Genomic DNA, 15,745 nt, shown 5'->3' with positions numbered 1-15,745 from the left:
CTAAGGCATATCTAGTTCAACATATGTGTCATCTTGCACGACAAGTGGATGTCTGATTGGATCCTCGGGCTGTGCCAGCCTCATGAATGGATGCGAAATCATGTAGAACTAGTCCATGTAGTTTGGTGCATATTGTTCAGGCACAAGAAAAATCTGGCCCACCGGTGCAAGGTAGTCAGAGAAGTGCATCAATATGTCATCAATATCTTCTAAGCATAATCTTGAATCCGAAGAGTGTGGAGAAATCGCCTAAACATACCCAAACTTCCGCACAACCCTCTCTGATCGGTGTATGACAACAATGAGATCCCATCGGATATGTCCAGAAAAACAAGAAATGAGCTTCAACTCTCTAACTGCACGATGGTCACCGCAAGACATCCAACAAACATCATTAGACGTCAGTCAATCTAGACGCTTTTGATACGTTGACACTAGTAATGCCTTCATAGAGGTTCAGCGATAGGCACATGGTTTCCTTTCATGAAAATCTTCAGTAGTAATAGCCTCAAAAATAGATGAAAAATGCTCATAAATTCAACACTACACATATTTTCAAAACGAAATAAATATCAAATCAATACATAAAAAAATCAAAAAACAAAAAAATAAATCAAATTCAATTACAATTACTTGTAATAGTGTGATATATTCAACAAGTTGTCTACCGCTGCTCTTAGACACATCATTCAAATTATCGTACATATGCACTAAGGCAGTAGCTTCGCATGTGTAGCTTCCACTCTGACTGAGGTCTCGAAAGGCGTCCAAGAACACCACATGCACGCGTGTTGCACTCTTGTTAGCAAAAAGAGTGCAACCTAGCAAATGCAGCAGATAAGCTTGTGCTGCTACAGTCCAGTGTGCAACATCACATTTGCTACGATAAATGTCTCGTAGCCATGATAATCGTACATATGCCCCATGACACTGTACTGTTTTAGCTCTGGCTTCATTTGCACCGACTTCAAGTAATTCCACTAACATCAACACCGCTTCATCGACATAAAGAGTCTCGAAGCTATGGAAGACGCCTGTGATGGGCATATGAAGCAAAAAGGCCACATCATCGAGGGTGATGGTGACCTCTCCCATTGGAAGATGGAAACTGTTAGTTTCCTTATGCCACCTCTCCGCAAACTTTCTTCCGTGAGATGATAACTTCAATTCAGGATGTTCCTAAAAAAATTAAATAATTTTAACAATAATAATAAATACTTATTAAAATATAATTTATTTTAAACTATAAATATCTCTCCATTCCAAACAATGTCTGCAACATGATCAGCATAGACAATTAGAACTGATGTGTCACACGACCTGTGTGGAAAACCCTGGGCATCAACAACTGTCTCTTGACGCTAGCTGTTGGAAGACCTTTTCAAATGCGTCATCCACGTGATGAACATCCTCAGCAACAACGATAGCTTCCCGTTGCCCACATGTGGATGCTGTGGGCCTTCGCCTCTAGGGAGCTTCATTTGAATCATGATTATCTTCTTTTCCTAGGGTTGTTATGTAATTCTGCCTAACGCATAACCAAAACCTCTAGTTCTAATCATAATATGTAAATTTGAACATACATACAAGTTTATGTCAAAATTCAAACAATACTTCAATCAATTAGCATACAATCATTCATAAATAAAAAATTATTATATATATATATATATTTTCTTCAAATTTTCTTTTTAATTAATTTTATGTAATGAAATAACTTCTTTATTAAAAAGCAACTTTAAAAAAACACTATAATTAATTAATTACATAAAAAAATAATATATAATAATTATAAATATGTTTATAATTAAAAATAAAACAATAAATTTTTCAAAACAAAAATGAAAATAATATATTTTTTATTAAAATATATTAACTATTTAAAAACATCATTCTAAATAATATATTTATAATTAAAAAAATACAATAAATATTTAAAAGCATAATTCAAAATAATATATTTTAATTAAGACAACAATAACTATTTGAAAACATGATACAAAATAATCTATTTTTGATTAAAAAAATTACTATTTCAAAAACAAAAATCAAAATAATATATTTACAATTAATAAACAACAACTATTTCAAAACAAAAAATCATAATGATATATTTATAATTAAAATAACAATAGCTACTTAAAAACAAAAAAAATTATTATATTTACAATTAAAAAAATAACTATTTAAAAACATAATTCAAAATAATCTATTTTTATTAAAAAAAGAAACAATAACTATTTATAAACAAAAGTAAAATTAATATATTCACAATTAAAAAACAATTACTATTTAAAAACATAATTTAAAATAATCTATTTTTATTTAAAAAAATAAACAATAACTATTTACAAACCAAAAACAAAATAATATATTTTGAATTAAAAAAAATTACTATTTAAAAAAATAATTCAAAATAATCTATTTTTATTTAAAAAATAAACAATAACTATTTTAAAAAACAAAATAATATATTTAATAAATAAAATAACTATTTAAAAACAAAAATCAAAAGAATATATTTATAAATAAAAAAATTTACTATTTTAAAAAATAAATTAATTTATTAATAATTAAAAAAAAACATATGAATTACGTAATCCGTATGAGTTATACGGATTAGTTAATCCGTCTAACTCATATGGATGAGCTAATCCGTATGATTAGTTAATTCGTATAACTCATATGAATTAACAAATTCATATATTTTACACGGATACTAAACACGATCCTAAACTACGAAAAAAAAAACCTTACCTTGACGGCGGAGAGGCACGTCGATGGTGTAGACGGCCTGAACGGAGATAATGGAGGTTGACGATAGCAGCGACACGAAAATGATAACGTAGAGATGGAGGAGGAAGAAGGTGCGTTGCAACAGTGGAATACACGAGGGAGCTGACTTTATAAATTTAAGTGAATGACATTTTTGTCATTTCACTTAAATTGCTGAGTGCACAATCAATATATCTAGGTGCATCTAGCAACAACCCCAACCTTATCTGCAATTTGGGCGCATAAAAAAGAGAAAGCTTAAACCATTTTTTGGACCTTTCATTAGGCCAACATTTTTTTTCTCTCCTCATCTAATAATGTGTGACCATTTCTATATTTGTGATAGCAACAATACAAAAATTATTGCGATAGCTACAGAACTTGATACCGTTGGTTTATGATAGCATTATTATTTTTTTAAAAAACTAGCACTAATTTTTTTATACGCCTATTATGTGTAAAATCGATATATTCAATCTTCTTATTTATGAATCTGCTTTACTCATAAAAATTTCAATTAAAAAGTATATTCTTTTAAAAATCCCTGATATAAATTTGCAAAATACCAGAATAACATGTTTGTTGTCAATTACATATAAATTTTTTATCCGTCTGATAAAATGCATTTTATTCCCCTAATTTTTAACTTGATATAACCCCCTAAAAATGTTTGATATTTCATTTTCCATCCTAATTTGGAGAAAAAGGGCTCAATACACTCTTTGTCTCTCTTCACTTTTTTTTCCTATTAATTATTCAAGTAAACAGAAGCATCTTTAATAAAGTATTTCACCTCTACAATTTGAAGCAGGTCACAAACATGATCTGTTACGATCCATGTCATATATAATTAGGCCAAAGATGATAATTTCAGCAGCTAAGAAATGGAACAATTATATCGTTTTCAAAGAGACTTTTTGGTTGTTTGAATAAATATCTCAGGTAGATTGTAGAATATTATTGTTACTTGTTAGAATTCTGTTAGCAATTGCATATGCCCTGCTTATATATCTCACTGTAATTTCATTGATCAGTGCGTAATGAAGAATCAGAATTGTTATTGTTTTTACCTCTTTTAGTTGTAGAATTAGGAGTAGTGATATCCCATTGCATATCATGATCACTCGATTGTTAATCTCTCCTTCCCGGACTTACAAGAACTGTTGTGCCTTTAAACAATTTATATATATAGTCATCAATAAACTAAAGAGAAGCAAAAACTATTTCAGATAGGATTTCATGCACAAGGCAACTGTACCAATTGGAATGTATTGATGGATCCAAAACCCCAAATCCGTAAAGACATTTTTAAAAAAAAAACTAATAATATACATTATTGTTAAAATATAAGGGTGAGATTATAAGAATGAAAAAAATTTAATATATCATAAATGACGATAGGATTTATAAATTTAAATTTAACATTTGATTTTTTTTATTAAAATGTGATGTTAAATTTTTTTATATAGTGTATCGAGATCCATTGATAAAAATCTACTTCATATTTATCCCATGCACAACATTGAGTATCTCATATATTGGACATTAATTATTACTTGTGTCATATGTATCTAGTAACATTTAAATCGATCTGAAAAGGAAAAAAAAAAAGTAGCATCCATACGTGAGATAGTGGCGACGTGTTTCACATAGATGCTCACTGCAGAAAAGTATATGTAGTGATATGTAACAAAGGCGAAAAAGATTAGAGATGGGACAATTTTGATCGACGACTTAATTAATTACGTCATAAAAGATATGGCCATACAACGTCGGATATTATAATAAAGTGTTTAGGTTTTGTCGATATGTAAAGAGCCGAAAGTTGCTGGCTTTTGGTTTTGGCTGTTCAATAGTTTGTTGCTAGTAGAAGATAATCCTAAAAGATTGGATAAACCAATCACAAAAGTACTTATGTTCTTCCTATTACAAAACAAGATGTCGTTTGTTAAGATGGTTATGAGATGGTGAGCTCTAAATGTCAAGTTAACAAAATTTAAACACATAAAAAATGAGTTATCAGAGAAATTGCCAACTTTCAAGTAGTTGATTATTTACCGTATATGTAATGTTTCTCTATTTTGAATTTAATGTGTATTTATTTATTTTATTTAGGATAAATGATATCATTTCAATTAGGACAAAAGTTATTTTGCTATAATCACGGTGGTTTTTCTGTCATGACTTCTGAATAATATCGGAAATCATATATATACTACTACACAATTCCATTCGAAATCTGTTATCTACCATTCTTATCTTCTACAACACTTTCATGTTAGTTAATGTAATTTAAATTTCATTTCTTACATTATTAATATCTTTCCAACTCTTTAATTTTCAATTACTCTGATTTCTCCTTCCATTTTATTCTTAGTATTTTACCTTTAATTTCTATAGATTGTTTCTTGTCTTTTACTCATGCATGCTTTTAATTCCAAAGCATGTTATCTTTCTTACAACTTTACTTTCTAGCACCTAACATTTATTGCATTTTATTTTCATTGCATATTTAAATACTTTCTCTTCATCTTCTTTAAACTCATTTACTCCATGCATGCATTTTATTTTTGATACACTTTTAGTTTCTTCTCAAACTTTCAGTGTCCTATCAAGTTAATTCCAACACCTTCAATCCTTTGTTAATTAATTTACTCTTTTTACCAATTTCACTATTGAAAGTCTTACATCGCGTGATTAATGGACATGATAAGTGTTTATATAATTGGGTAGGTTACTCCCTTATAAACTGATTTTTAAGGGGACCTTTCAAATGTCTTTGTTTCACTTTAACATGATATCAGAGTTAAGTTTTACACACTTTCAAAAGATTAACGGTAAAGTAAGAATAATTTATAAATTATAAAAAAAAAATCATATCTTGAGATAGATTATAATATAAGAAAAAATCTATTATTGTTAAGATTGAAGATTTTATTCTAGAGAAATAAATTATATATTTTTTTTAAAAAAATTGTTATATAATAGGAGTCATGAAATACTCTCACATGATATCATCGGTCCTACTCATCACGTATGCTGATTGTCTCACTGTCACTCACAATATTACAAAAGTAGCGAAAATATAAAATAGTCATTAGGATTCACAACCTTAAATCTCTTTTCTTGGCTAGAGCATGACTTATCACCCTGACAGCGTATCAAAAGAGGAGTTAAAAAAAATTACACAATTTTTTAGATAATTAACTTCTAATAAATAATATATTGAACATGATAATTTATTATTAATTTTATGTGTATAATTATATATATAATCTACTACTAAAAGAAAATAAAACAAATATTATTCAAAAACCTTTTTTTTAATTTTATACATTTTCCTTTATCAGTATTTGTTTTTTTTTTCTTCTTTTTTTTTCTCATATATAAAGGATGCTAAGGGAGGGGACCAAGGTCCATGTTGGCCCCCCTTCATCTTTCCCTGCTTGTCATACATAAGACAAACTTAATATTTATTTATTTATGATATTATATAATTTTTATTGATTTATGTTATTTTATTAGTGACTTATTGATCCCATCAATATTTCGATATTAATCTATTATGCTGTGTTTGGGAGAGGTAAAATGTACTAAAAAAAATATAAAAAAATAATTCAAATATTTTTTTTCTCAAATTCATTTCATTTCACTTTATTCCAGTATACAAACACATATTAGTGCTACTGAATAAATGATAAGTTCGGTTGTAATAACACAAGGCAAGCCTTAAGTTTGTTATAGATTGGCATTGGTGACACCACACTCATTTAAGACAAAATATAACCTTATTTGGTGTATTTTCAACGTATATATGCATTAGAAAATAGAGATGATAGTTCAGTCTCTCAAAATTCTACCAAGTATCTTTGATAACGTAAGGATGTGATGGATTTAATTATTTGAGGATAAGAAAGAAATGTCCCATAACCATAATTAAGTTGGACTTGGACAAATTTCTTATTGGTGATGCAACATTCAGCATGATGAAACACAAGTAGAGCTCGATCGTTTTGGATGTAACAGAACCCAGGGGAAAAAGAAAAAAGTCGTTTTAGCGGCTGCAAAGGATTTGACACAGCATTTATATCAATTGAATACTACTAGTATATTGTTATTTTCAATTGACCCAAATTAATAATGAGAGAGTCTTACAAAATTGAAGAGAAGTAGCTTACCCGTTAACTGATTCAAAGTTCAAACAACATGAAATGAACCAACATTTTGGGCGACTACTCTCCTTGGAATTGACACTCATTAATTAGCATTTAATTTTAATTTGGTCATTTTCATCAGCGTTGGGAAAACAATTAGTATAATTAATAATAATGGGTGATTCATTTTTGCTTCTTACTTTTTCCTACGAATGTCAGAATCCACCTTTGGTGGAAGTGTGATGCACGTCATTCTCTATGATCAGTTGCAAAACTCGGACAATAATTCACGTACTTTCTTAGTTTGTGGTTTGTATGGATCTAAAAAAAACGGACTTTGCATTAATATGAAAGTGTTTAATTAGAAGTGAAATTTGAAAATTCTTCATATGCTTTGAACTGTTTATTTTAACTTATTTGTTAAAAAATATTTTAAAAAATAATAAGTAAATTTTCATTTTTTAATATGTTTGTGTAAATTATTTTTGCTTAAAAAATCAGTTTTTTATTGTTGGAAAAAAAATAAATTCTATCTGTTTCTTAAAAAACATTTTTTTATATTTTTGTAAAAAAGTTTAGACAGTCGACTCTTTCTTGTATAATTTTAGAATATGTCACGTCATTACGTTAGTTTTGAATTCCATTATTTGAAATTATATTGGCTACGAATTGATTTTTTTTAAAAAAACAATTCTCTTTTGTATCTCCTGTAATTTATTGGTTTGGGATTTGCTGTCCGACGTTTGGTTCGATTTTAGTTTCTTTGTTTTTGTTAGCCTTTTGCCCGCTCCCTCCAAAAAAGAATTTTAGTATTCTAATTTAAAGAAAATAGAAAGAAAAAAAATCTTACCCTCCCAAATATTTATTTCAATTTATAATGTGAAAGTATATTTCATTCTTAAAAGGCATGGGTAAGAAATTTAGCACCTTAGATAAATTTTATGTAAGATCTAGTTCAATATCTTATCCATCTTTGTTTTATTCTTTTGACTTTTAAAATTGTAAAATTATTTATTAAAATTTATTTCTTAATAATTTGAACGGTTTACTCTTAAATGATATAAGCAAGGTTTAGCCTATTTATGAATGTTAGTCTAATTTACAATGTAAGCGAAAGAAAACAGCAGCATAATTAATAATAATGTTAGTCTAATTAAGAAATAGAAAAAAAATGAAAATCTTACTCTCCATGGGATTTGAAAGCAGCACTACATAGCGGCAATTAGGTTTAGCTAGCCTCCTTGCTTCATGAAGTAGCCTCCTTAATTGGCGAGTAGGAGAGGAAATTAGGATTAACAATCTTGGAATAAAGTCTAGAAAAAGTAATGCATGCAATATCTCTCATTTCACGAGTTGAATAAAATTGAAGTTTTATCTTTATTGTGAGTGTGAGATGATTATAAACTCTAGAAAAAAACAATTAGGCATAGCCATTTTGGTTCTTGGATTAGAACATCCTCTTGGTATTTATCAAATTTCATTCCTTTATGACAAATCCTTGTGTAGATTATCACCCTCTAATAGTGAGATGACTTCCTTCCCTTCTCACTCTCATCTCTAGCTATCTTGTTCCTGTCTCTTCTTTCATTCTCTCCCTTTTCTCTCTCAAGAAAAATATACACAAATAATTCCTGTCCTATAGTTTAAATTAACCAAACTGACTTGAGTGTATTTAATTTCTTTAGTTATTACTCGATCAAGTTTCCTTGTTTAACATGAATATGTTTTTTTTTTTGTTAAAAAAATATTCTACTCATTAAACTATTTTATTACTATTTTTTATAAATGGAAAGATTTAAATATTTTTTTATCATTAGAAAAATAATCTTCCATGAATTAATTAAATATTCTCTTAACTATTTTAAATTTATAATTTTTATCTTCTACTTATATTTATAATTATATGTATATAATGTAGGGGCTAGCATGACACAACCCATTCCATTGAATGGGTCTGGTTTGAGGTTAATTTTGACATATTCTTGAATTGAAATTAAATCTAATGTATTTTGAGAACAAATTCAAGTAATGCATCGTTCTAACCTGATTTAGTGTCCTATTGTCTTAAAAAAAATAAGTTTTTTAAATAATTGTATATTAATAATAATTTTTTTATTTAATAGATAATTTTTAATATAACGTGATACTATATTTATAATGACATTATTTATTTTAAAATATCCCTTAATTTAAATTTATACTTTTATTTTACAATTGAATTATATATAATGTTAAAAAAAAATATTAACCAGGTATTGTTGTGTATATTTTGAGTCTTGATTTGATCAAGTAGAGACAAAGATTATCCCAACCGGTCGCTACTCACCCGTAATGTATGAAATATTTACTAATTAATTTATATATATACATACAAATATTTTATGGAGGAGATGCAGCATGGCTCGTATTCCTACCTATCCCATCTCTCTTTCACGCATTTCACCATTTCTCCATGTGCTCCTCTGAATTTTTGTCTTAGACTTTCACCTTTAATCGCTTTCCATCCTTTTACTTCCATATATTTTTATCACCGTTATTCATGATCGGCTACACACTATAAAGTGAACGTTATATTAAAAGGTATACCTTAAAGGTTAGGTTGGGGTTAGGTCTAAGCTATAAGCCTCCATGTCCCTACTGAGGTTTGATTGGTACATATTTTCAGGCTTGTTGAAGTGAGCGTAGTTGGTAGGTTTTAGTTTGTTGAAGTGTAGGATTTTCCAATACTGGAACTAATTAAAGAAGTCAATGTCCCTTCGAACTGAAAACTATATAAAGATGATTAGAGGGGTAAAAAATCTTCAAAAAGCTTTGGATACTGTGCTGGAGTCCCCTTAATTTTTTTAATCACGTTCGTAGAATAGTATATAAATATATATAGTAACTACAAATCAATAAACTGGGACTTACCATATAGTTCTAGAGAACAATTATTATTTAAACATCTGAATTAATTTATTGTTTCATATGCCTTATTCATTAGACCTAGTTGCATGGTAGAAGACTAGTTGTAACTACAGACATCAGAGTTGTTGTTTGGTGAGATTACTTCAAGATATGTCTCTAGACTTGGATGCCTTGAGAGGACGTGCATGTTTACCAATTGGGTCAAAGTTCACCGGTTTTTTCACTATAGTTATGAGCCTTTTAGCATCTTAGCAGATATATTTTTTTAATAAATATAATCTCTTGTTGAATATTAGTTTAACATACGTAGTTAATATGGCTAAACTAATAATTTTTTTACAAAGCAAAAGTGATTTATTGTTGGTATCACATCAATCTACCTACTCCTTTATGTTGTTCTAATTAAAAGGTATTAATTAGTATTTAATTGAAAGAGTAAGAAATGGCAGGAAAATAAGACAAGTGATTTGATACCATAAATTTACACCTCAAAGATAAAGGTTGCATTGTGATATATATGTGCTGACAGAAGGCATAAAACGAAAGGGGGAGAAATTAAACTGATCAAAGTAAAAGGGAGAAAAGCTGTTTTTAATTTGAAAATCCAAATTGGACATAACCATTTAATGTAAGTGTGATTGTGTGAGCACCTCTATGAAACAGACATATATCTATTAATTAATAAATGCAGAGAAAAAGAGTTGAAAATGTAAAAAGGCCTCTTAAGCGCCTTCTCCCTTTCATAAGTTGCCTAAAATGCTAGAAGTCATGCAGCATACTCATATACGTAGTTTTTTGAGATCCTAGAAGTGTTCTCTACGTATGTTAAAACTAAACAAAGTAGTGCTTGATTGATTGCATCATGATCGATAGGTTTCATTGTTATATTATTAATATTAAAACAAAAATGTATATTGAAGTCTTTGTGAAGATCAAAAGATTTCGACAATTTTATGTAAGTTTGTTTTGATGTTGTTTTGTACCATCAAGTCACATTAGTACATTGGATATGTATAAATTACATGTCTGCATAATTTATTTTTTTTTGGTAAAGACATATCTGTATAAATAGTCAAGATAATAATTACTTTTTTTTCAATTTTGTTTTATTTAGATGTAAGTATCGGTATATACAGTATCAATTATACACCACTATATTGGCAGTTAATTAAAAAATTATTGAAGTTGTTTTTTTCGTAATGATATAGACAATCAGATCAGATATGAAAAGAATAAAAAGAGATCTCTCTTCTTTTTTCTCAATGCAAAGACATGAGTTGGATTGAGATTTAAAGTTTGGCTTGGCTCCACTACTCATATATCTATAAAGAGCAACGACATTTTTCGTCATCTCTTTGAAAAAAATCGGTAACGACCCAATTAGGACAAACTAATTTAGCATATATATATATATATATATATATATATATATATATATATATATATATATTACACTTAGCTGCGAATTCGATCGGAAGCAGCAGGCGTTGATTATAAATATATCATGAGTTGCTTAATTGATTGATCATATAAATAATCAGTATTTAAAAACTTTCAATATTCAGAAATCATATTGAACTTTAATAAATTTGACCGAGTCAAATAAATTTACTTAACGAAACAAAAAATTTCTAGTATATATTTTTTCCATTCATAAAAATTCATTAATCTCTAAATCCCACTAACAAAAAAATTAATCTCAAAATCTTATTTACTAATTAAGCATGCAGGGGAGATTAGTATATGAATTGCATGCATTAAAAATGCGGTCCCCGCTTATAACCATCGAAGTGAGCTTAAACCCCACCAAATTCAACTTTGTCTCCCGTTAATTAATTAAATCAATGGTTTCAGAGCACTATTATATGGAATCTCTAGCAAAATTCCACTAATTCACACACATCTTCTAATTCGCTTTTGTCAACTATACTTGTTAATTTGCACAAGCCGTGATGGCAATATAAATAGCAAAACCACCACCCTTTGTCCACGAGAGAAATTAATCACATCCAATACAAATTGAAATCAAAGCAAAGCAAAGTGAGTCACGAAGAAGAAATAAAAAGGAAGAGATATGGGAAACGCTATGGGGAGTAAAAAAGCCAAGATAATGAAAATAGACGGTGAAACGTTCAAGCTCAAGACTCCAGCTAGAGCAAACGACGTCGTTAAGGACTACCCCGGACACGTTCTCTTGGACTCTCACGCGGTGAAAAACTTCGGGCCTCGTGCCAAGCCACTTGAGCCTGACTACGAGCTCAAGCCCAAGAAGATTTATTTCTTGGTGGAGTTACCCAAGGTTAAGCCCGAACCACTAGGAACAAGGAGGGTGCGATCCAGTGGGATCCGTGGAATGAACGCCCAGGATAGGCTCGATTTCTTGATGCTGTCCAAACGGAGCGTTTCGGACCTTACTATGGTGAAGCATGGGCCTGGCCCAGAAAATGGTGGGCCCACCAGGCTCAAAATGAGGCTGCCCAAGGCTCATTTGGAGAGGCTCATGGAGGAGAGCCACGACGGGGGCGAGGTGGCCGAGAAAATCATAAGTTTGTATATGGGGAACAATGCCGCCGTGGATGGCAGTGGCGCAACCGTGGAGGCTCACAATCGCAAACCAAGAAGGGTATGTTGTGTTTGTTTAATTGTTTTCTACTATTGCACCAGAAAAACTACCTATACATTCTTTAACATATTCTTTTTAATGTATAGTTTATTAAAATTTATGAAAATTATCATTTTTGTATAAGTCTTACTTATTATTTAATTATTTTTAATAAATTTTAATTAATTATAGAGTGCATGATCAAAAGAATACATTAGAAGAAGTATGACTAACACTCTTCTTATTGTATTCTTGAATCTTTGACATTTTTGTTTGAATGTTGGTGATCTTCTTTGGCTGTTTCGGTACATAGCAAATTGCTTGATACCGAAGTGCACAAAAGTTTTGTTACGTTCATACACATGATCCTATCTTGTGTGAGCTTGGGAAAATGATTTATTTGAACATTCATTTAATAATAAGTTTTTATCATATGAAAATTTATATCATCAATTTTATCGAAATCAGATAGAAGTTGTGTTTTATTTTACTTTATTTTTATCTTAAACATTATTTCAAAATTTGAAAATTAAAGTTAAAGTTATTGAATGTTTTTTAATTAAAAAGTTACAAATTCTTGAATAATAAAAAAAGATAACAATGAAGAAAAATTCCTAAAATATAAATGCTTGTTTGCTATTTTTTTCACTATAAAAAACTCTTCCTATTGTTTAGAATTTTTGTATAATTTTGTTTGTAAAAAATTTTTCTTTTAAAGAAAGAAAATTTTACAGTCAATTGGATTAAATATTGCCCAAAATAGTTGTTATAATAAATTTAAAATGCGAGTAAAAAAATTATAATAAATTTAAAATTATTACAATAAATAACATTGAGAAATTTTAAGTAAATTAGATAATAGTATAAAAAAGTTGTCAGTATGTTCCAAGTGAATTCGTTAATTTTTTGTTAAATAATGCGATATTTTAGACTGACTTGATTGGTTTTATTTTAATAAGTCTAAATTTTGCACTTCAAACTTAGATCTGAAATGCTGTTTTTAGTTTACCACCTGAAAGATGATATCAAATTGGAAACTATATATATATATATATATATATATATAAACACTCAAATTTGAATGTCAAGTTTTTGACATTTTCCAATTCACGAATCTAAAGACCGGCAACCCAAAAATTTGAAGCGAGAATGAAAGATCTTGTGAACGAAAGCATAATTGAGACAAATTTATACTTAATGATATTAGTAGCAATCAACCTTAGTTTGCTGATGCTAATGATAGTGTTTGTTTGGGGAAATAAAATTATATTTGATAATTTTAACTGCTCAGATAAATACATTCACTATTGACTCGGTTTTTCCACGTTGTTTATGAGACTTTTTTTTTTGTTTTCTTCTCTTTTGGTCGTTATGAGGTTTCTTCGATCTTAAGCCATCTAACATGGTACTAAGTAACATGCCTCGCCGTATTCTTAGTTCTCATTCATTTTGGAACATCGAAAGATGCAAAATATATTGAGGCAGAAGTCAAAGGTAGAATCGCATCATCAGAAGTCGGTGCTTATTTTTTAATTACATTTTTTAAAAAATAAGTTAGATCATAGTTGTACACTAAACTAAAGCATGCTATATAAATAATTACTTTTTACAGCAAAACAATGTGTATTAATATTAAGTTGGTTTGAATAAAATTAGACTCTAATTTGTTAAACAAAATATTGGAGTCAAGTTTTGATAAAGTTGATAAATACTTTCCCGTTACTCTCTAAATGGTTAAAAAAATATAATTTATTATTAATAATAATTATTATTATAATAATTTTTATCTAATATTTTTATAAAGTTTTTTTGAGAGTGATATTAAACCCGATCTTATTAAATAATATCTCGGATACAAATGAAAAAGAAAATAATTAAAATGAGATTCTAGACTAACTAAATTTTTCGATCCGGCCGAGAATATGAGACTCCATCCCTTATCCTATCTTGAAAATTTGATAGTGATAAAATCTAGAATGGGTTGAACTTTGGATTTAAACACTTGGCAGCCCCTTTTGCATACTTGTCTGCCACAATGCATGAGGTAACAGTGACCTTGCCAAAAAGTCAACATTGTCGGTATGTCAGCAACTATGCCGAGAAAATGAAGAATGAGGACTCAATATAATTGTTATTCCTCGTTTACTAGTTGTAGCACCTTCATAAAACGTGTTGTTGGAGCATTACTGAATGTCTTTGAAAAAGTTGGCTAACAAGAGTAGAATATTTTAATGTCGGTTATAATTAGCCTATGATATTTGTAGTTTCCTAGTAAATGGCTAGTTCAAATTGCAATATTGTATCTCAATTCACATATATTAATTGTACTAGTTAATATGTAACTCTTCAGGGAATTAAGCTAATGTTCTTTATAAAATTTTTTGTTTCAGAAACGGGTGAGTTTCAGTCCAGTGGAACAAGGGGAAATTCATGAAGAATCAGCAGCTCCTCAACAGTCACTAGTTTATAGCAGTCCTTCTAGATAGTCATTTATGCAGAACCAAACCATTATTTATATGTTAGGTGCTTCTGAAGCAATGTAATATATTGCCCTAAAATCTGTAGCCTATATATTGATAAAGGCATGTCCATACATTTATACACTAGTAGTGCTCGCAGATCAGAAGGTGCAAATGTTGCTTCAATTTTTCGCCCCATTTGTAGTCAAATTTGGAAGATATTTTCTAGAGATAAGTATTGCTTTTAATTGGCTTGATTACACTTTTAATCTATTTACTTTCTGAGTTTCACGACTTTTGTCCCTCCATAATTGTGTAACTTTGATTTATTTAGCAACTTAATATCCAATATTTAACAGAAATACTAAGATGACATCTTAAAGTGGTCACGTCAATACATTCATGCTATTTTGACACTATAGCACTGTCATATTGGCATTTTCGATAAATATTGAAGGTTAAGTTTATGAATAAATTAAAAGAAAAAAGGTAAATACTAACCGGGGTCTTTCGGATATTAGTTAAAGAACTGAAACAAAACAGGTTTTTATTGGAATGCACAAAATTATGCTATTCATTACTCTTTTATGATTTTCAAAATAAATATTTTTTTCCGTTTAACTTCTTATCCAATATCCTAAGAGCACTAGGTTAGCACGACCCAAGAAAAAAAAAAAAATAGAGAAACAAAATTTGCAATCCAACAAGAAAACCAAAGGTGCAATTAAGCATTTTCAATATAACCCACAGAATTTAGCACGTTATCAGTTAAGTACCCTATAATCATACCTAAATTTCTCGCAAAGTAATATAACATCAAATAGAAGAAGAAACATCACACTAAATTG

At 29.2% G+C, this 15,745-nt stretch overlaps 1 protein-coding gene across 1 annotated transcript; it reads left to right on the top strand.

Moving 5' to 3' along the window:
• The first annotated feature begins 11,644 nt into the window (after nt 1-11,644).
• Nucleotides 11,645-15,191, top strand: LOC100779537 (uncharacterized protein At1g66480). Its single transcript, XM_003537405.5, has 2 exons — nt 11,645-12,459; nt 14,829-15,191. The coding sequence occupies exons 1-2, from the start codon at nt 11,911-11,913 to the stop codon at nt 14,922-14,924; spliced, it is 645 nt and encodes a 214-aa protein (XP_003537453.1). The 5' UTR covers nt 11,645-11,910; the 3' UTR covers nt 14,925-15,191.
• Nucleotides 15,192-15,745: the final 554 nt, after the last annotated feature.

The sequence above is a fragment of the Glycine max genome, chromosome 11 (genome assembly GCF_000004515.6).
Source record: "Glycine max cultivar Williams 82 chromosome 11, Glycine_max_v4.0, whole genome shotgun sequence".
Taxonomy (NCBI): Eukaryota; Viridiplantae; Streptophyta; class Magnoliopsida; order Fabales; family Fabaceae; genus Glycine; species Glycine max.
The sequence above is the reverse complement of the archived record's forward strand: the minus strand, read 5'-3'. Positions and strand labels throughout refer to the sequence as shown.

Excerpts from the sequence above, each read along its gene's own strand:
- LOC100779537 (XM_003537405.5), top strand. The coding sequence starts at position 11,911 with ATGGGAAACGCTATGGGGAGTAAAAAAGCCAAGATAATGAAAATAGAC. Across the intron at positions 12,460-14,828 it reads ACAATCGCAAACCAAGAAGG|AAACGGGTGAGTTTCAGTCC; the intron begins GTATGTTGTGTT and ends TTTTTGTTTCAG.